This window comes from Macaca nemestrina, chromosome 4, assembly GCF_043159975.1.
Source record: "Macaca nemestrina isolate mMacNem1 chromosome 4, mMacNem.hap1, whole genome shotgun sequence".
NCBI lineage: Eukaryota > Metazoa > Chordata > Mammalia > Primates > Cercopithecidae > Macaca > Macaca nemestrina.
The window spans coordinates 99391158-99413770 of NC_092128.1; the positions used below are offsets into that span (position 1 = coordinate 99391158).

Genomic DNA, 22613 nt, shown 5'->3' on the forward strand with positions numbered 1-22613 from the left:
AGAGGTAGTCAGAAGCCCAATGGTGCAAGGTCTTGGAGCTTGTCATGTTGTGTCACAGGGAGGTGGGCTTACTGTTCTCCCTGATAAGCTAGAGCATTCGCTGTTTGACAGAGACTGTTTTAGGACAGGATAGGGGCTAGGGAAGAGGCAGAGAATAGGCTACAGATACAAAGGCAAAATTCTCTTCCTGCACACTCAACATTCTGTGTCACCAAAAGAAAAGCAGATGGGGAAATCCCAGATCTTCCGCCAGCAGCCCTCCCTTGAGCCTAGGAAAGCTTGGAAAGAGAGAATACATGTTTTAATTGAGTCTGCTGGCATTTTGATGCCTTTTCTAGGGCTAAATATTTCTACTTCTTTGTGTCATTTGTTAAAAGGGGAAATATTATATCTGCTGTCTATCTTTAGGAGCTTGATGGTAAGATTTGGTTCAGAGCATGAGCTCATTCACAAAAAGATATGGGTAATAAGATGTCTTTTAAAAATATGGGTCAGGCAGCTTTCTTGTGTTCCTAATTCTTGCTTCTGTGTTCCCAATTTTTGTCATTGTTTTTAGGAAAAACAAGATACTGGGGAATTAGTTTTGTTCCATTTTGAGGAAATATTTTCAAGGGCTTTTTCTGAGAAATAATGTGAAGTCATTTTGAAATTCTGTAAAGTTGTGGGTGAGAGAAGTTCATTTGCGTCTGTAGAAGGGTTTGGAAATCTAAAGTTGATGGATATTTAAAGAAATATCTTACATGCAGCCAGTGTTGGGCATTTTACATTTGTTGGACTGTGGTTCTTTAAAGCTAAAGCTTGGTGTTTTAGAGCAAGCCATAATTTTTTGATTGTAGTATGGTGACTAATCTGCTGTTAGATCAACATTTCAGAATAATAATAACAAAAATAACTCAGTATATTCAACAGCTCATTTAGTATCATGAGATAAATATCTCTATGATTTCCATTTTATAGTTGAGGAAACTGAGGCACAGAGAGGACAAGTAATTTGCCCAAGGTCACACAGCTGGTAAGTGATAGAACTAGGATTCCAACCTTGGTAGTCTGGCCCATGTCCTTCACTTTACACATCACTGCATTTTACAATGTAATTATTACCCGCCAAGGAAGCTAAGTATATTGTCTTTCTATTTAACCTTCTACTTGATTATTCTAACAGTTTTCTTTCTTTATGAAAATAGACCTGTAATCCCAGCACTTTGGGAGGCCGAGGCAGACGAATCCCTTGAGGTCAAGAGTTCAAGACCAGCCTGGCCAACATGGTGAAACCCCGTCTCTACTAAAAATAGAAAAATTAGCCTGGCGTAGTGGTGCACGCCTGTAATCCAAGCTATTTACTGAAATGGAATCTCACTCTGTCACCCAGGCTGGAGTGCCATGGTATGATCTCAGCTCACTGCAGCCTCTGCCTCTTGGGTTCCAGTGACTTGTGCCTCAGCCTCCCGAGTAGCTGAGATGACAGGTGCCCACCATCACATCCGGCTAATTTTTGTATTTTTAGTAGAGATGGGGTTTCACCATGTTGGCCAGACTGGTCTCAAACTCCTGACCTCAAGCAATCCACCCATCTCGTCCTCCCAAAGTGCTGGGATTACAGGTGTGAACTGCTGCACCCAGCCAAAAATAGAAATTTTTAGATTCCACTTTGGAGAAGAATGAGGAATAAGCATTTTGCATTAGTAATTGCCACCTCTTAAGATTTAAGAGTTTGTATTCCTCTCTTTAGCATTTCAGTCTCCTATCCCAGACCAAAAACAAACAAACAAAACAAAACAAAAAATAGTTTGCCAAATTAGGCTACAAGACTTCATTTAAGAAGTTCCAAAAGAAGCACACATTTAAAACATCTATTTATTTACTTATTTATTTATTTATTTATTTATTTAAGATAAAGTCTCACTCTGTTGCCCAAGCTGGAGTGCAGTGGCAAGATCTCATCTCACTGCATCCTCGACCTCCCAGTCTCAAGTGATCCTCTCACCTCTGTCTCCTAAGTAGCTGGGACTATGCCTGGCTAGTTTTTCTATTTTTTTATAGAGATGGGGTTTTGCCATGTTGTCCAGGGTGGTTTCGAACTCCTGAGCTCAAACCATCCGCCCACCTCAGCCTCCCAAAATGGTAGGATTAAGGCGTGAGCCACCTCACCTGACCAGAAGCACCATTTCTTTGCGTAAGCAAATACAAGTACAATGAGCAAATACTCTTTTTGTGGTCTGTGTGTGAAATTTTGTTGTATTTAAGTGAGAAAGAAGTATGAATCCCATGGAATGTAAAGCCTTTTTAATCAACTTCTCTTAATTTTTAGGAACACCTTCTATTTGGGGTTTAGTCGTGTTTTAAGTGCAATTTTGATATGAAGAACTAAATGCTGGACCAGCTTGATTTCACTGAATGAAGACACTGACCACCTACTGTGTGCCAGATGCTGGGTTAAGCACTGTGGATGCTGCAGTGAGCAGTGCATGATACCCTTATCATGATGGAAGTCATAATCTAGTTGGATTAAGAACATCTTATTTTCAAGGCCTGAAATCTGAATTTTAGAGCTTCAAGAGCCTTTGAGATAGCCTATAGGCGTATCTGTTCATTAGAAGATGATGAAATGGAGAGCCTGAAAGTTACGAGTCTTTTCCCCCAGTCAGTAACTTTAATAACAATGACATCTGGATATCCTCCTGCTCCCTGAAGCTTTTTGCTTTTTAATTCTATTCTCCACCAAGTCTTTATGTTATTATTAAAATTTTTTTCAAGATTTCTTCCATATCTATGGTCTGCTTTTTTTTTTTTTTTTTTTTTTTTTTTTTTGGAGGTAGAGTCTCACTGTGATGCCCAGGTTCCCAGATTGGAGTGCAATGGTGTGATCTCGGCTCACTGCCACCTCTACCTCCTGCGCTCAAGTGATCCTCTTACCTCAGCCTCCAAGCACCACCATGCCTGGCTAGTTTCTGTATATTTTTCCTTTTATAGAGACAGAGTTTTTCCATGTTACCTACGCTGGTCTTGAACTCCTGGGCTCAAGTGGTCCACCCAGCTCTGCCTCCCAAATTTCTGGATTACAGGCATGAGCTGCTGCACCCAGCCTATGGTCTACTTTTGATGCTCATTAAAAGAAAATGGGAAGATCAATATCTTCCCATCTTCTAACCTACTTTCTTTTCATTATTGACCCTCTTTCCTTTGCCTGGCCACATATGTGGCAGATCTGTCTGTCCTGAGAGTGTAACAGATAGTCCTAGTGTGCCACAGATCTTCTGAAGACCTGAGAAAGGAGAGCAGGGTGGAGAAACCCCTGCGCACCTTCCAGACCAAAGCACTGGCCTGAGGATAGGCTTACCCCAGGGCAAAGAAGACCTGTAGACACAGTTCTGACTTTTCAGACACCCCTAGACAGGAAAACATCCTTCGGGGGGAAAATGAGGACATGAAATCTCTCACTGCGGTGCCTATCATTCTGCTAAGGACAGTGAAAACACAGTCTGTCATCCCTGACATTTTAATTGAAAGAAAAGCTTACATAGATTTCAACCGTAAGCAGTATGTTTATACAAGTGTAGAAAGAGGAATAATCTGTCAAGTTGGAAAACTCTTAATGCTGCAGGACTCAGTTTAGTAATTGAACAATCCAACATGAGCTCACACATCTTACCTTGTTCCATGCCTCAATAATTTTTAGTAGGAATACTTTACCTAGAGGCATATGGTTATTAAAAGGGAGGCTTGGCCTACACAAAGTCTGGAATTATTAGCTCATGGCAACAAGCCTGCACTGGAGAAGGACTGTTGGGTCTTTGTTTTCACAACTTTACTGCAATTTGCCATATTATTTTCAGAGTCTAACTGATGTGTTGTTTGGGAAGTTTTGTTTTGTTTTGTTTTAAAGGAAGAAAATGTAATTTCATGTGGATGAGTGAATTCTCACGTTAGCAGTATTACAGGATTTTACTACTTTATAGAAAGTCCAGGGAGCAGTGTGAATATCAAAGGAAATGAACTGTGAATTTTTTAGCATAAAAAATCAATAATAACGTAGTTATGGGAGCCATCCAGGTGTGATGGGGGAAGCCCTATACTGCAAGTTGAGTATAAGCCCCATTCCCGTTCATGACCCATGTGACCTTGGGAAAATTTAAATGTCTCTGAATTCAGCATACTCCTGACTTAAATGGGAAGAATATGACCTAACTACCTCACTGCATTGTTTCAGGGCACATGAAGTGAGGGACAATAAAATACCTTAAAAAATAAGAAACGTTATTTAAGTGCAATAGAAAAAGTTTTATGCAAGTATAGTGTATTAAATAATAATCCTAATTTCAATATACACAAAGGGAATTAGACAATGCAATTATTCCAGTGCCATGCTTACTTTAACGATATGAGCATTCTGGACAAATGATTGTTTCTTGGACCTAGCTACGTAGCTACATGCCTCAGTCTAGTCCTTTATATACCTAGTGATGGGTAGGCACAGGTCATTTTATTTACTTTTTTCAGGTTTTGTAGTTTTAAAAATTCAAGCAAGAAATGGAGAGAAAATTCTGTTGGTTTGGTAGGTGGGGGGTGGGGAAATAATTTATGGAATCTGTGTAGAACACTCTAAGCTCAAAATTATTCAGAATCCAAACATACAGAGGTCGCAAATAATCCTTTCCCTTCTATACATCACTAATTAGCCTGATCAGTATCATTAGGAAATTATTATTATAATCCCAAGAGAATCTAGTACCCTGAAAGGCTATCTTAATGAGGAAGTACTTGATATTTTAAAATCTGGTAGGTCTCTACAAAGTGTAGAAATAACTTACCTAATAAGAACACTGAATTAAATGAAACATACCATTCCCAAACTATTTATATAACTGAGAGTTTTCCATGGTTTCAGGAAGAATAAAAACTCATTTTAAATGTAATTACTTTTGCATCCCCATTTGCATAACCATTAAGTTGTTTAATTAATTTTTTTCTCTAATTTTTTTAATTTTTATTTTTTTAAATGGGCAATCCCCTGAACCAGAATAGGTTCAGAGAGATCCCCTGATTTCTTTTTGAAAAAGGACGCCTCAAAAAAATCCTAATGAACACTATTATTTTTCGTATGTCCCACTGGAGACAGAATGTAAATGATGATAGTATGTTGCCCGTTGTCCCATGAGCATGATATTGTAAACCAACATAATAAAAAAATGTTTTTAGCTGTCTTTGCTATAATATTTTTACTTGTTCCTAACTGTCTATACTCAAAACATTCCCCTCTGGTGACTAGGAATACAAACATATGGTAAAAGGCTGTATGTGTGTATAGATGTATTGTGTACATCTATTGAGATGGATATATAGATGGATGATTAGCTGTATGTTGGGGTCCTCTCAATGAATCTTTCTCATTATGGAGGTAGGGAGTTTGGATTATTTATCTTGGATTTAGAAGAACTGACCATTATTAAACATTATATACTTTGATATTCTACTATTTTCTATTCAGTAAATTTTCCAGACAAAACATTAAGACTGGAGGATATCAACAAATTTGGTTGACTAAACCACATCCTATACCGAACTGACTCGGTCTATCCACCTCTGAAGGAGACTTTAAGACCTAGTGAAGGCACAACCTGCCATGGTATTTTGGAGCAATTGAAACCAGCAGTCTTCTAGATCTGTAAAAGCCACAGAACCTTCAAAGGCCCTCTTAGTCGTTATTGTCAATCTATACTCCAGAGGTCCAAGAGTACATGTCAAGAAACACCCATAGCACTTCATCTGCTTATCCGAAAGCACTCATCATCGTTACAAGCTGCTTCCATTAGCTTCTCTGTGTATCTCCTCACATACACATTCTACTAATAAAACTGGGTGTAATTTGTGTACATCTGCATAACCTCTGTGGAAAGGCTTTATATTCTTTTTTTTTTTTTTTTTTTTTTGAGATAGAGTCTCGCCTTGTGGCCCAGGCTGGAGTGCAGTGGTGGATTCTCAGCTCAATTCTCCAGCCTCAGCCTCTCAAGTAGCTGAGATTACAGACATGTGCCACCACGCCCAGCTAATTTTTGTGTTTTTAGTAGAGATGGTGTTTCATGATGTTGGCCAGGCTGGTCTCGAACTCTTTATATTCTTTTATATTTTCATATATACACCTTTCTAAACTGATCATAAATCTTGACTGATTAATGACTAATCGTTCTATGATGTGTGACTCTGGTGGTTAGCTCTATTTCCAAAAGAGCTCTTGGGCAAAGAGAGTGGAAAACTTTATCTTCTTTGAAATTGTAATAGGCATGTGAAGGAAGAATATGTTGGCATTCTCTCCCCCACCTCAATCTTCCACTTTTCATGGGAGTCAAAGGAACTCCGGGGAAGCAGCTCCTTCTCCTACTCTAGTTGAGGTACTAGACAGGGCTGTCTTCAGAAGCACAGGAAAGCATTGTCCTACCCAGAACATCTCTGTCTGCAACCTTTGCCCAGCACTTAGCATGAGGGAGCCTCTCTCTGTCTCTCTCTCTCTCTCTCTCTCCGTGTGTGTGTATGTGTGTGTTGTTCTCTCTCTCTTAACAGAATGCATTCATTCTGGAAGCACTAGTTTCTAGCATAACTTTCGGGATAGGTTGTTTAACATGGAAGACTCAGAGGTCCTGGGAGGTTTTTGTTTGTTTGTTTTGTTTTGTTTGTTTGTTGTTAGGTCTTTAATTTAATGATTTGACATTTATACAGCTCCCTAGAGCAAAAGCGTGAGGAGATTGAGAATTTATGTGGAGAGGTCACTTGTTTGCCATTTTTAATAAACACAAATAATTCCCTTTTTCCCTCAGCTCCACATTCTCTGGCTCATTAAATCAATTTAAGGCCCTTAAATTTTTTTTCTGGCAAATTGAAGCAAAAGCTCAAACTATGTACAATACTCCCCCGAGGAGTGCTTACCCAAGTCTTGTAGGTCAGGCCCAAATCAGTTTCTGTGAAACAGCCTAACACCTCACGTTATTATGAAATGAGAGGCTGGTAATTGGAGGCTAGGCTCCGGACTCGCTCTGAGAAAGGCCAGCTGTGCTGCCGCCCCGGGATCCAGCTTCTTTGGTTTGTTTTTTTCCATTCACGGTGGAGAACGATGAAAGAGTCAAAACAGATTTCTGTGGGGAATTCACGAATGAAGTTTGCTCTGCAAATCCAGAGAGCGAAAGTGTTTCCAGAGCAAAGCCAGGCAGGCTTCCAGGCAGAGGTGTGGGAGAGTGTGGCTAAAATAAATGTACGCAGATCTCAGGCTCTAAGACACTTCAGAGGGCTGAGATTTCTGAGTAAACAAAGAATTTCACCACCAAGTTCTTTCCCTAAGATGCGAGAGTTTAGGAGACTTATTGGCTTGTTCCTATTGAACATCAGTTAGATAACAGAGGTCAGGAAATGAAGTGGAATTTGATATATTAACTAGGAAGCAGCAAAGGAAGCCAGGCTTGTGTTTTATTTGTTATTATTTCCCTAATATCCTCAATTATGTGACTCTCCCATCAGTGGATCTGATCTGCTGCACATGTGACATTGTTGTCCCCGCTGTTCTGGACACTGGGGAAACAGGCCCAGGGCACCAGGAATCATGTTTGTTTTTTTTCTTTGTCCCAGGCCTGTCCCAGGCTCTCTATCTTCTCTGCTACATCTCCACAACAGACAGAGACAGCCCATGCCAGCCTCCATGCCTGGGACCCTGCCCAACCCCACAATGCCAGGATCTTCCGCCGTCTTGATGCCAGTAAGTGTTTCTATGTGTCTCACAATAGCTTGTCACTTGCACTGAGGTTTGCCACTCTTGAAAGGGCAAAGGAAACTCTGAGATCCAAGCTGATGGGAAAGAAGGCGACTGCTTCTGAATGGAGGGTTGAGCTGTGTGCCAGTTTGCTTTGAGGGCCCAGTTGCCCATCCCCAGGCATTGTGTTGGCTTCCCCACCCTTCAGTGCTTTGCGATGAGATATGGTCCCGTGGTGACAAGTGGGCCTGTGACACCCAGGGAATGGAATTTGTTCAGGGAGATGCTGTTTCGTATCTATTCCAAAGTCTACAGTTTGGGTTGTATACAGAGTGTCCTTAAATTGCCAGTGAGTGGTCTCACCAGGACTCAGGGTAATAACTATAATAATAACAATAACAACGATGATACATAATAGCTGCTAACATACATTTATGCATATCATGTTCTGTTGTTCTGTTAATCATGCTAGCAGTATTTATTGAGTGTGTACTGTATGCTAGTCACATCCAAGCACTTTGTCAACACACAAAACAATTCTACAAAGGGGGTGTATTACTGTTCCCACTTTTTGAATGAGGAAAGAAAGGCAAGTAACTTGCTCAGCTGAGAAGCAGTTTTGAACTGCTTTTGAACTGGCTGAGTTTTGAACCCTGGAATTCTGGCTCTAGAGCCCACTCTCTTAACTACTATATGATATGCACACACTCTCTCCTTTCCCTCTCACAACAAACCTGTGAGATAGACACTGTTACTATGCCTATTTTACAGATAAGGAGACTGAGGTATAGAGGGGCTGAGTAACTTGGCTGGGTTTACAGAGCTAGCAGGTGATGGATTTAGGACTTAAATCCAGGTACTCTGACTTCTGAGTCTCGACTCATAATCATTATCTAATGACAAACAATAAAAATAATGGATAAGGCCAGGCATGGTGGCTCATGCCTGTAATCCCAGCACTTTGGGAGGCCAAGGCGGGTAGATCACAAGGTCAGGAGATCGAGACCAGCCTGACCAACATGGTGAAACCCCATCTCTACTAAATATACAAAACTTAGCTGGGTGTGGTGGCGTGCACCTGTAGTCCCAGCTACTCAGGAGGCTGAGGCAGGAGAATCACCTGAACCCGTGATGCAGAGGTTACAGTGAGCCGACATCGCGCCCCTGCACTCTAGCCTGGGTGATAGAGTGAGACTCCATCTCGAAAAACAAAAACAAAAACTAATAGCAGATAAACATAGAAGGGAGATACCCAGTTTTCCAGAAGAAACCTTCCTCTCCTTCCATGGACCTCTTCCCTGTACCTGTTCTTCATCCTCCCTGGCATTGTGTTTTGGTGACGTTGGTTGGTGTGTTCACAGGGCCACAGGAGTTCTCAGAAGCCCTAGAGGCACTATAACAACTCAATTAAAATCCTTCCCACAACAATATTAACAACGCCTTGCAAAGCCTCTTAGCATTTTAAGAAATTGTTTCTATTGTTATTTCATTTTATTCTCACAGCAATCCTGTGGGGATGCAGTAGCAGTAATTATTGATATACTCATTTTACAGATGAAAAGCTGAAGAAGAAGTTGAAGGTAGTTGTCTAATATCACACAGCTTGTGAGTGAAGAGTTGTGGCTGGAACGCACATCTCAATTGACACTGAGTAGCTCAGATCATCCCAGGTTGAGCAATTTGTTCATTTATCTAAGTGGAAGCAGGGGAACGGTGAAGGGTCCGCAGACTCAGTCTAGAGAAATGGACTTGCCCACTCTAAATACTGAGTAGTCCAGATTAGAAACAGTCTTTGCAACATTGGGCCAGAGGACAGATCACGTTGGTTGACTTTACCTATGTTGCTATGTTGCTCTCCTTAGACCCCTCTAGATGAAAGAAAACAGCACCATCAATGCAATTATCCCACATTTTATTCAACCCAACCAATTATGTGAAGACTTCCATCACGAGCTGTCTTCTTTTAGGCTTTAAGTTGTTCCCATCCAAAAACTATTTTTTTAGAACTTCCATGCATTGCCCATTGCCCAGAAAAATACCACTGCTGAGACTTTTTTTTTTTTAATTTGGCTAAGCTGTGCACGATTCCCAGGGACAAAGATGAGACACGTAGGCTAAAAAGACCCAGAGAAACCAGTTTCTACCACACAATTTATTCCTACAGCTTGACCTCCTGTTAGTGCTTCAGAGTAGCAGCAAAGGTTCAGCTGCATGGTCAAGAGCTCCCAAACCTGTGACATTGATGTGTACAGCTGCTATGGGAATAGGTGTCAGTTTAGAGCAGCAATGCTCACCTAGGGGGTGATTTTGTCCCCCAGGGGATATGTGGCAATATCTGGAGACTCTGTTGGTTGTCACAATCAGGGTCGGTGGGAAGGTACAGGCACCTAGTGGGTAGAGGCCAGGGATGCTGCTGAACATCCTGCAATGCACAAGACAGCCCCCATAATGAAGGATTATTTAGCCCAATATTCAATAGGCCTGAGGTTGAGAAGCCCTGGTCTTGAGGGACATGAATGTAACAAATAAACATTAACTTAAGATCTCTAAAAAGCGTATCGTAAGAGTTCCAGGCCCTAGAAGCCTACTCCCTTTCTTCCTTATTATCATGTCACCAGTTCCTGTACTATAAATTGGGCATTTCAAACCTGGTCACAGGGGAGCCTCTTACCCTAGAGCTTCTGCCCTGGAAGACCATGATTCCCTGGGTATAAAAGATAAGACTGTGTCTATAAGTGAGGACAAGAATCTTCACGGATTTGTAGTGCCTGCTGCTGGACCACACATGTTATGAAGTCTAGGCGTGAAACAAAATGATGTATTATTTCATCCATTTGCCCATTCATCCATTTCACAAACTTGCTGAGCACCTCTGTGTGCCAAGTACTGTGCTGGGTGCTGGGGACAGGATGAACAACAAGGCAGCCATTGCCCTCAAGGAGTTCACTGGGTTGTGATTTCTTATCTTGAAATTCAAATGCTTTAATAATTTGGAAGCGTGAACACACATTTATAATGATAAAACCTCACTGAACTACAGACATGCTAGCACCTGTTTTCCAGTGTGTGCAGAAGGCGAAATCCTTTACACGGGTATTTTACCTGCAGTGCCCAATGTTGCCCAGAATTCAGCAAAGCCACTCCCATCTTCTGGGCTTTTTATTCTAATCAACTCCTTAAAGTCAAGCTCCTGGTGCAGACAGAGCCTTATTAGTCCAAAGCACCAAATATTTATTTTGAAGAGGCTCTTGCTGACACTCTAGGTCTGTAAGACAACGGTCATGAAGTTGGAAATGTACTTCTTTTAAATAGGTAAATCAGCCTGTTTAAAACTGGCATTTTGTGAGTCACAGGTTAGGTAGAGACTGTAACTTTTCCAAAAAGTGGGAAGCATTGCTGACTACAATTCCAGAAGCTGTGAGCAGGCTACTCTTACCTCTTTATATAACTAGTAGCTTGGAAGGCTCTGGACAATTATCTGTACTCCTGAAAGATCCTTCTTTGGCAAACTGGAAGCAAAAGTTATTTTGGAATTCGATTTCCCTCTCTGAGAGGGTCACCAGTCGGAATAAGGGGTCAAATACTATTCCAGCTCTCCCATCCACCAGCCTCTGGAAGGGGAGATAAAAGTAACATGAATTTTTTTAAAGCAGTGAAACTCTTGAATTCTTCATGATTTACAATTACAGTACATGAATGTACTTAATGGCCCTGAATTTAATGTACCTAATGATACTTTTAAAAGGTTAAAACGGTAATTTTATGTTATTTGTGTTTTACCACAATAAAAATAATTTTAAAAATTAGAGTAGCTGTTCAGAGATTTAGGGGGGGTGTGTGGGAGTGAACATTTTATTTTACTGAATTGTCAAGGCCTCACAAAGTTGTATGGAAATGCTTGGAAATGTACAGAAAATTCACCTTTATTAGGTCCTCTTGAAACAGTTTCACACATCTGTACACTGCCAGATGACTGATCAGCTCATTCAGGCTAAGGTAAGGCTGATGGCTCTTAACTGTCACAGGGAGTAGCTACCAGTCAATTGAGAGAAAGCTTTTAGCTAGCACCTCTACTAACCCACAGATTTATGTCATAATTATACCCCTGCCTCCGGGGCAGACACAACAGAAATTGCAGTCATGGAATCGCAACAAGGGAAGAGACATTTAAGGGTCATTTAGTTCAATGATCTCTATCAAGCTTCACTCTCGTTCATGAGATTTCAGTCCTCCACTCTTTGAACACCTCCAATAGTAAGCAACTCTGTATTTTCCAAAACTGCCTAGGCTAACTTTAAGCAGAAACCTGGTTTCTTAAAATTACCAATCATTGTTTTCATTTCCATCCGATGGCAAATGGAAACACGCTTGCATTAAAGAATCTATTCTTGTTCCCCTGAGGAAAGTCTAATTCTTTTCTGTGTGATTTTAGTATTAAGTGTACTTGATTTATTCTTATTCCTTTAAAAGTGTTCATTTTCCACGAAATGGAAAACATTATTAATCAAGCACACCCTTCCTGGATGGAAGTAGACATTTTGCTGTATTTACTTCTTAATAGGGGCACCCTGGAGATTAAAATGCCAGAACTCGATTCAGGTATTTGAACGATGTTCATTTTAGACACAATGGCAGGCCAGCAGGAAGACAATGTGAGAGCAGCCATTCGTGTGAAATACAAAACCCTCGGCCGCTTTCTTCACTTACCCAAAGACCTAGCCCTGCTATGAAGCCAGGCCTGAAACTGTGGCTGCATAGAGTAACAGGGTAACAAGGAAGAAGAGATGCACTGGGCAGCACCTCAAATGCCTGGCTGGATCATAATGATTGTGTTTGGGAACCAGGGTGACAGGAAGGCCCACCACCTCTGAGGGTGTTGCTCTTCTAACTAATTATTTTGACTGCCCAAAAGATTTATGTTTACTGTATAAAATTTAGAGAGAAAAAAAAGCCATAGATATCCCAAGTTAACCATTTGGTATATTATTTATCCTTTCATAGTAAGTAAGCTTGGTGATTATATTCAGTGGAGTTACTTGAAATAGATCATTTAGTTTTCGTATGGATATATTATTCTTTGCATCCACAAAAATAAGCACTATTGGTGGTAGTTGGAGTATATACAAAAGTGGAAATATTTGGTAATCTTATTTGAAAGTGATCCGCCATGACAATGTAGTTCTCTTTGGCCTGGGGCACCGTGTATAGAAGCATGGCTTTGGATGAGTCTTTGATGTGCTTGAGTTCAAGGCTCAGGAGGGCATTGCTTACCACACACCAAACCATAGGGCTTCTCAGGATTTCTTCAAAGAAATACTAAATGATCCATTGGACAGAAAGAGTACAGCTTTGTCTAATGACCTAGACTGCCTTTTGCAGACTTCTAATTCTTTTCTTTCCTTTCTCTTAGATGGAGAGACAAATGTCAGTGAACTCCAGCATCATGGGGATGCAAGGTCCAAATCTCAGCAACCCCTGTGCTTCTCCCCAGGTCCAGCCAATGCATTCAGAAGCCAAAATGGTAAGTAACAGTTATAATCACCCTTTCATTATTCTGTGACTTTTTCTTTTGACTTTTACTCTGACTCCAAAATCTTAGTTAAGCCAGGTAGAGGGCTCCGTCTTTGTTTTGGTGAATGAAAGGCAGTGCAGAGACTGCCCCTCTTTTTGAGGATATTTGTTACAGAGCCTTGGAGTCAGATAATCATGTAACAAGCATTGGATTGGCATGTGGTGTTAATGAAAGGAACGTTTAGGAGTTTTGGTAGATCCATACAAGTTGGGGTAGGATATACCCAAGTATGTATATGTTTGCTCAACATGTGAAATAATAAAAATAATACAAAACCACTCATTCTTCAAGGTAGTTACAGTTTCAATGCCACTCTTCCTGTCCCCATATTCGTTAAGACAGAAGCTTGATGCTTAAGCACCCACAAAACATGAAAATGTTTTGTGTTTTCTGTTATATTGTCAGAAGTGACATTGATTTGAAAGGATGAGAGCTCTTATTTTCTTGCAACTCTTACTGAAAGGCGTGATTTCAGGTGAAAATCTTCAGTGATTTTTAACATATGATGTATGTTTGCAGTAAGGTCAGTCTTTCCAATCACAGATAGAGTTATGCATCTATAGTCTACCAAATATTAGCAAAACCAATGCAATACGTGTCTGTCTTTGCAATATGAAGTAAGCTTGGTGATTATATTTAGTGGCGTTACTTGAAATAGGTCATTTAGTTTACATAAAGTTTAATTCTCCTACCACAATTAATAAGGTATCACATGACTACAAAGTAGACTGCAGCAAACTTTCTAGCATCTGATATTGGATAAGGATAGCTTTTGCTAGAAGTTGGAGATTAATCTGGTCTGCTGACTGGCAGCATTAGAGACTGTATCTGATGGTTGGTGTGAGGATGTTGTTGATAGTTCTGAAAGTTAGCCATCAATTCCTGTGCAGGGTGGAGTCAGACCCAGTGACTTCCTTTTCAGTGTCAGCAAGAGTTTTCTCATGCCTGCTTTGGTCACTTTCTCTTGGAAACTTCACGCATTTGACTTGCAGCTTCTTGACCCAAGGAATCAACTGAGCTCCCAGTGTTGGCTACCTTGGGCAAATAAAATCTGTGGTCGAGAGAGTTCTCTTTGCTATGCCACAGTCCCTGTGATGTGCCAAATGGCACCAGCATCTGCAGCAAAGCTCGTTAAATCTTTTTGGAATCGGCAAATATTTTTTCAACTTGAGCCCTGCTGAGCCAAACCAAATACTTGCTGGCAGAATAAAGTTCAAACTGGCATCTGTTTTGGAGACCAAAGTAATGCCATGTATCTTGTTTAAAAAAAAAAAGAAAGAAAGAAAAGAAAAAATGAACTGTGAAGGTACTTAAGAAAAATAAATGTAAGTTCTTCATGTATATGAATAAATACTCAGGGTCTGTGTCTGAGATGTGACTCCCTGTGGTTTACTTCAGAATCTTCTTATCTGAATCAGGGTCTGTACCTTTTGGAAGGACCTTCCAGATAGATGTTAGGTAGATTCTAAAACAATTCCAAACTGAATGTCTCTGCCAATTGATTTTCACTGGATTTTATGCCACTGCTTGACTCAAAAGTGTCCTTCTCCTCTTCTTGCTGGCAAAGAAGGAAAATGCTTCCAAAGGTGGTATAGGTTTATGCTCATTTATATGTATGAAATAAATCACATGATTTGGCAAATGAATAGTGAATAATGTCAGCTGGAAACAAAGGGAACTGGTCCGTACTTATAAAAATAGTTTTACCCCACAAATGTTTGTTGGGTTAAATTTACTGAGTAAGCACACCACAAGGCTGATTCATGTTCTAAGAAAATGAATATTTCCAGGTCCACAGCATCTGAGCTAATTAACTCTATCACAGGGTTGGGCCTTAGGGAGTACAACTATTCTCTGCTCAAGCTCCCACCTCTACCCCTGTTACTGCCAATACATCAATTTGAAGGGAAAAATGGTAGCATTGGCTGCTTATGTTTGAAAGAATAGCACTGGAAAAGTGTTAAGTGAATTTGAATATGTCACTCAGCATCTCTGTTCTTATTATGCTTGTGTTTTTACTGGAGAAATCAGTTATTGCCCTATACTAACCATATAGTATTTTCTAACAGCTTTGGGCTGCTCAGATGAAAAGCTTTTATGAAATACAAAGTAGTGAAGGAAAAAAAAAAAAACTTGCACGATTTTAATGTCAGCCAGAGCCTCCCCAGGTTTCTCTGAACTATGGGCTTTGTTGTTCTATGCCTCATTTTCTTCCTGTGTAAGACTGGAATGGATTCCAGATTTCAACTAAAACTCTTGTTTCACTATTTTCAAGGACTTTTCCAAAGGTCACACATGGACTATTGTGATGAATGCACTCTGCAGGGTGTGTTCCCAGAGCACACAAGTAACCAGAGAGCTGCAAGGGAGGTGTTGCCCACACCAAAACACTGCAGACTTATTCTCCTGGGGACAGTGCTGTCAGAGTGTCCATTTCGAGCTCCCTGTTGGCCACAGACAAAAGCCATTATCCTAAATCTCTGGCGAAAGTTGGAGGTCTTGGAAGTGGACAAAAGTTTAAGACAGGATTGCTTTAAATGCACAACTTTGTTAGAATTTTTCTGACTAGTGATTGCCCATTAGAGTGCATCTGTTTTCTTTTCCCCAAATTAGTAATTTCTATTGTGAGCGCAAAGCAAACCAAGTGCCTTTAACAAGCTCTCCAGTGCATTAATCTACGACAGCCTAGATCAAGAAGCACATGTGCAAATCTTTTGATTTAATGTCCATTAGTATCAATGTACTGTAGCCACATCTGTCCAAGCTATTTTTATCATAATTCTGGCTAATTATAATTTCATTTTATGGATTCATTTTCTGAAGAATTAAGTCAACAGACATGGCTTCACAATGCACATATTGGACTTCTTTTGGAGGTCAGAGGAGACTCAGAGCTCTGAGAGCCTTCTGTCTTTCTAACCTCTCAACATCATAGGCTCTTCCTTCTAGATTCCTGGGAGCAATGTGTGTCTTAGATGAAAGTGGGGTCTGCTAGAAAGAATTTCACTGGATAGATACCTGGTGGACATTTTTAACATTCAAAGGGGAAAAGGAGGAAAGGAGGGGGTAGGGGAAATGCAAACCATACTGAGACACATTTCCAGTCTCTGCAACATGCAGATAATTCTGAAGTAATGTGGTTATGGTGTTCTCAGAGTTCTGTAGATTTGTGTTCATTTCTATTTATGGGAATTAGACCAATTCTATTTAGCTTTGAAACAAGTTATTGTTTTTACTTTAAAGAAACCAGTAACGATTTGGAAGCTAAATAAGCAGTGGGGGTTGGGGGTGGAGACTTGGCCATACACCTGTCTTGTGTCTCATTATCTATGAGTTGGTTACTACTGTATACGACTGATTAAAATGATGGAGGGCTCCAGATGAATTCTAAGCTAAGTAATCAGCCTATCAAGAGTAGCTGACTTCATTTGATTTCTTTGAAAAATACCTAAATCTGTCATATTTTTTTTCCTGGAGAGAAAAGCAGTATGTCTGTTCCTTTGAAAACAGAAGTTGGAATGTCATTGTCCTCCTTGGAGTTGAGAGTAATCAATACTAAATGCCATTTCTTCCATTGTTTTGGACTGGCCATGCCGTATTTTGATCATTTATTGTCCATACCTCATCTATAGTTAGGTTTGCAGTTTATTGATACATAATAGATACATAAGTACATGCGTTGATGAATCAATGAAAGAAGCTAAAAGGACGAGAAAGACAAGGCATCTTAGAAACGGAGACTACTTAGTTAGAACCTTCTCCAATTTCCCCTTTTCACAAGTGAGGACACCAAGGCCCACTAAAGATTTAGGGAGATAAAGCCTTATTGTAAACACAAAACTGGACCCTGAGCTTGGGCCTTCACATTTCTACCTAGAATTGTGCTTTCTCTGTCAGCTGCACTGATACATTACTAACAGTGCTTCTGTCGGCTCGTGGTTTCCTCCACACAGCCTGGCAGACAAGAACTAGGGAGGTATGGTTGCATATCCACTTTGTTTTGAATGTCAACCTGGGTGTGTTTGTGTTTGCCTTTCCCCTCCCTAATTATCGAGCTGGATAACTGTTTGCCTACAGTGCCCCTTGGCCACCCACTGTCCAACAGATAAATCACAGAGGAGCCTGGCTCCAGATGGGGTTGCCTGGAAAGCTTATACACATGAAAAGACAGTCTCCAGGTAACACGTCTCTGCCACTCCTGAAAAATGCAGTTCTTCGATTTGCCTATTTGCTTTAATCATCCCCAGCATCACTTCCTAAAAGTCCAGGATTAACAAACTATGAATGAATAGGCTGTCTGCTTCTCAGAAGCTCTTGACCAGGAAGGAAGTGCTATTGACTTTAAAGAAGCTCTCATCAACTTTTGAATCATGCCAGCAGCCATGTGACCCTGTAGCCTGTGATCAGAACATGAAGATGATGGACTGAAGTAAGGTGACCACATTTCTCAGAATCCTCCTCCCTCATTGCTGTGAAAACCACTGTCCACCATGCAGATGAATAGGAATCACATAAGATTCCATGACAACAGCAGCAACAATAACAATCTATACTGTCACTCGTATATATGCTGTGTCTCACTTTAAAAGCGATTTTCCTTCTGAAAACACCATGGTAGAAAGTAGTTATTGCCAGCCTGAATCAAGCACTTATGTATGTACTAGGAGCTATGTTAAGCATCTTGCAATATCTTCTCAATTTTTAGAACAATTTGATGAGGTAGATATTCTTTATTCTTTGTTATTTTTTGAGACATCCTGCTCTATCACCCAGACTAAAGTGTAGTGGAGGGACCATGGCTCACTGCAGCCTCAAACTTCCAGGCTCAAGTAATCCTCCCACATACTAGGTAGTGCAGCTAGTAACTAGGATTGCAGGTGCACCACAACACCCAGATTTTTTTTTTTTTTTTTTTTTTTTTTTGATACACAGTCTCCCTATGTTGCTTAGCTCATCTTGGAACTCCTGGGTTCAAGCAGTCCTCGCACTTCAACCTCCCAAAGTGTTAGGATTACAGGCATGAGCCACCACACTTGGCCCAGAGACTCTCCTTATCTTATTTTATGAATGAATAAACTGAGAGGTTGGGTATGCTGTAGAACACGCAGTTGGTAAAATATGGTCTGGGATGTGAACCCAAGCACTGGGCTCCTGGTTCTAGCCCTTAATTGTAATGTTTAGCCAGCAGTAGGGATTGTTATCCTATGAGTTTACATTAGTAGAGCCCTTTACAAATTGCAAAGTGCTTCCATGTACATCATATTGTTGGGGCTTCATAGCAACCCTGTAGGATCAACAGGGAAAATTACTATGCTTGTTTTATAGACACAGAGAGGTTAAGTGACTTTTCCAGGATCACTCAGTGGCATAACCAGGACCTGAGCCCAGGTCTTCTTTGATTTTTGTCCTGTTTCTATTATATCATGCTAGCCCTGGCGTTCCCATGGTAACTTATTCTGAATAAAAGTGTGCCTTTGTAAAAATAAAGCTCAGTGGCATAAAGTAAGATTAGGCTCAAATTAGTAGCTCAGGCCCCATCACCTCTTTGCTTATGCCTATTAAACTCTCTAGACCTCATCAGCTAAATATTGGAGAGGAGTCTTCTCTATATTTCTGTCTGGCCGAGACAAGTGCTGAATTTGAATTTAGCTATTGTTATTAAAGAATTAAAAGCAATAGCACTTTGAGACTAACACTTTGAGAGCTAACAGAAGCCCCATCTCCTTTCTGCTGGCTGGAAGTATGACTTTTATATGCCATTGCCACTTTGCCCATTTAAACTGTAGAAAGTTTAATTTGGGAATACATCATGTCATCTTAAAAATAAAATGTAAATGATTAGATTATGAGACCGTTGATAAGAGAAGGGCTAGCAACCATCTATTTATGTTTATACAGGGAAGAGTAAGTTCTTACAGAGTTTGTATTCCATGACCTGATCAGAACTCCAGATGCACGAGAATATACATTTGATTATGTGTCTTGAAAACAAGAATTGAGAGATGATTAATTGCCTAGGAATCACCAAATTCCAAAATAGGAAGGGAGTTCAGGGATTCTTTTGGCAAAATCCTTTCTTTTGAGAAAAAAAGGCCTGAAGTTCAAGTTAATAACCTGTCTAAGGTCACAAAGCTAATGAGTGGAAGAAGGAGAATTAGAACCCAGATTCCTGATTTTCAAGTTTGTTGAACTTCCCTCTGTATATACGATCAGGGTTTGATGGGAAAGTCATCCGCTGGTTGCTGTGAGAGTGACCTTTGTAAGGTGATAGCTTATGAAGCATTTTCTGCAATTTGGTTATTGAAGTGAAGTACACAGGGGTGAAAGAGGCCGATCAGCTTTTCCCTTCTATGTCAACTGGGAATTGAAGCTGATCATCAAATCGCCCAAAGGAATGGGCTCAATTCTCTATGATTTTGCCAGAGACTTGGTGGTCTTGACTTGGCTTATTAGCCAGCCAGAGTATGAATACAAGCTGAGGATTTCATCCCTTGGCACCCTTGGCACCCAGTACAAAATGCTTTGGTTTTGCCTGCCACCAACCCAAATCCCTGTGTTGTCTCACTGTTTTCATTGAGCCTGCATGGATCTTACTCAGGTTCTAGAGCTCCATGTCATGCTGGGTGTGGAGTGGTGAATGAATCCACTGCTCACACAAGCACAGAGGGGTTTCAAAACACCCCTTTCCATCCCATCTTTTCTCCGGGCCCTACCTTCTCCACCCTCACAACCGGCTCCTCGTACACACACTCAGACAGACATTCTCCTAGGACTCATTGTCTTTTCAGTTTTATTTCTTTCTCTTTCTGCCAGTATCCACCCTGTTTTGGTAACCACGGCAACTGGTGAAATACAATCCCAATATTTGCTAGCTGCCTGTCACCCAGCCCAGCACGCGCATTGCTGGGTCTTGTTTTTATGTTTGTTTAATGTTCCTGAGCCTGAACTGAGACGCATCTGGGCAAAAAAGAAACTGCATATGGTTTGGGTCAGAACACCCGCTCTCAGACAAAGTTTTCAGGCGCCTCTTTCTTGTGTATTTGTGGACGTGTGAGCACGCGTGTGTCCCTGTCTGCTTTGGAACATTGTGCAAATAAGTTCGGCTGTGTCAGAGAAGCCAGGGGAAGAAAAAGGAAATTTAACAATCTTGTTACAGGGAAGTTCTGCTTTGCAGAGATATATTTTGGTCATTTTCTTGGAATGTGTGTAGCTTACACTTCCAAGATTTTTGCCAGCACAGCCAATAATGAAAGTTTGCTTTGCACTTTGGGATGATGACTCTGTCTTGCTTTTTTTTTTTTTTTTTTTTTTTGTTGTTGTTGTTGTTGTTGTTTCTTTGTTTGTTTTTGTGGGAAGCACAGGAAATTTGTGCCTTGAAAGGGATGGAAGGTGGGGCATTCAGGTAGACAGAGGAGGCAAAGTTTTCCTAAAGGTTTAGGGTTTTTTGTTGTTGTTGTTAAAACCCAAGAATCCAATCTTGAAGTTTAAACTGTAAAGAGTATGTCTTCCCTTTTGATATTCTTTTAAAATTGTCTTTTTATCACTTGTTTGAGAAGCTGGATTGTACTGAATGATTGTTGTATTGCCATAGTATAACTAAGACGAACCATTAACTTCCTAGGATACTTAGGTCCCAGACAATAAAAGCATGCCTCAGTTATTTTTATTTCAAAACTGTATACACAGTCCCCAGGACAGAAGTGTTCAAGGAGGACGAGATTTTAATCCAACTGTGGCCTTGTATTCCAGAGATTAAAAGAGCTACCAGAGAGCCAAGTCTGTAACCTTGCTTTCAAAATAGAGGCAGGATCTGAGGTGTAAGGAGCACACTTGGGCAGAATTTCAGAGCTGGTGAAGTGTTTCACATGCACCCTTTCCTGGAACTTCCTTCTCCCTTTTGGCATCTTGCATAGGAACGTGCCACACCCATGTTTCCATGGTACCTGAGCCTCAGTTTGGTCCAGTGTTCCTGCCAGCCCCTTCTCCTCCACTCATCTCTGCACATCATGATCTCGCTCCAGGAGCCCCTCTCAGGAGCTCAGCATTTTCCTGACGGCTTCTTGCTGCCTTTGGCTGCCCTGTCTACACTTGCATACAATCCCTGTTTGCTGCTGCAGACTCCACTCCTTTTGTCAAGACTCAGCTCAAAGACACCTTCCCTGTGAAGTCTTCTTGCCTTCCCTAGGTGGGCAGGAGCCATGCCTTCTTCTAGGACAGACTTCACTTGCACTGTTTGTCTCTTCCTCATGGAGCTTTACCGTGTTGTCATTGTCCAAAGGACCTGCCTCACTGCCAGCCTGCAAGCTCCATGAGAGCTGGGGCCAGTTTGATTCAGCTCCATGTCCCCAGTTTGCCATCTCTCCTGTACTTGCTAGGTGCCCAGTAAAGGTTTGCTGACAGAAAGAAGGAAGAAAATCTGATAAACTAATTGAGGTGGTGTTACTGTGATTTAATATGTCATCCCACACTGTGGGCTACTTTTTTTTTTAAGTTCCAGGGAGAAGATGAGACTTAAATCATAAGTTAATTCTACCATTTAATCATAATGGTAGAATTCAAGGACCCATAATAAGCAGGTGGGAGAGAGACACTGAACAGGTGTGAATTCTACCCCAAATTCCCCAAATCTCTACGTTGGTACCTGGGGGCTCTGCCAGCCACAGTCAAGTACAGTTCTGCAGAGAAGCCCTGTATGAGGCCTCTTGACCCCTGGTGTGGTACCATCTGAAGGTGTGGTGGCCTTATATCAAATGCTTTAGCACTTTAGTGCTAAAATCCTCTTGCTGTAGGCCCAAGACTTTAGTACTTTAAACATACACACACACACACACACACACACACACACACACAGGTTAATGGATTCCAGTGTCATTTTGGTCCAAACATATAGGTGTAAACTAAACTTTTTGCCTTTAATACATAGAGGCAAAGGAATGTGTTAAAATGAAAATTTCCTTTGCCTTTTTTCTCTGTTCATATATGTAATACATCAAAATTGGGTTCATACTAAATATAGTTTATATCATGTTTTTAAAAATTTTACCAGTATTTTTTCCTATCAAGTGTCTTTTGAAAACATTTTAATAATTTTCTAATTTATGTTATGGGGTATCACTTAAAATTTTAACTATTTCCTTATTTCTATTTCTGGATATTTGAATTTTCTGTACTAGAAATAGTCCTTTGATTATAAAAATTAGAAAGACAAAAAAAATCTGAAACTAATTACATCTTTACTTAGTTCCTTAGGATAGATTTTCAGAATTAGGATTCACAGGTCGAAGGGAATAAACATTATAACCCTTCCAA

At 40.6% G+C, this 22613-nt stretch overlaps 1 protein-coding gene across 7 annotated transcripts in view; it reads left to right on the plus strand.

The window, feature by feature from the left end:
* Positions 1–22613, plus strand: part of LOC105475779 (cAMP responsive element binding protein 5) — a 415489-nt gene that overhangs the window by 302084 nt on the left and 90792 nt on the right. For all 7 annotated transcript variants that reach the window (XM_011731266.3, XM_071094975.1, XM_071094974.1 and 4 more), the window contains 2 exons: positions 7612–7738; positions 13143–13253. In XM_011731266.3, the coding sequence (XP_011729568.1) occupies positions 7612–7738; positions 13143–13253 (238 nt within the window). The remainder of the gene's footprint in view (positions 1–7611; positions 7739–13142; positions 13254–22613) is intronic.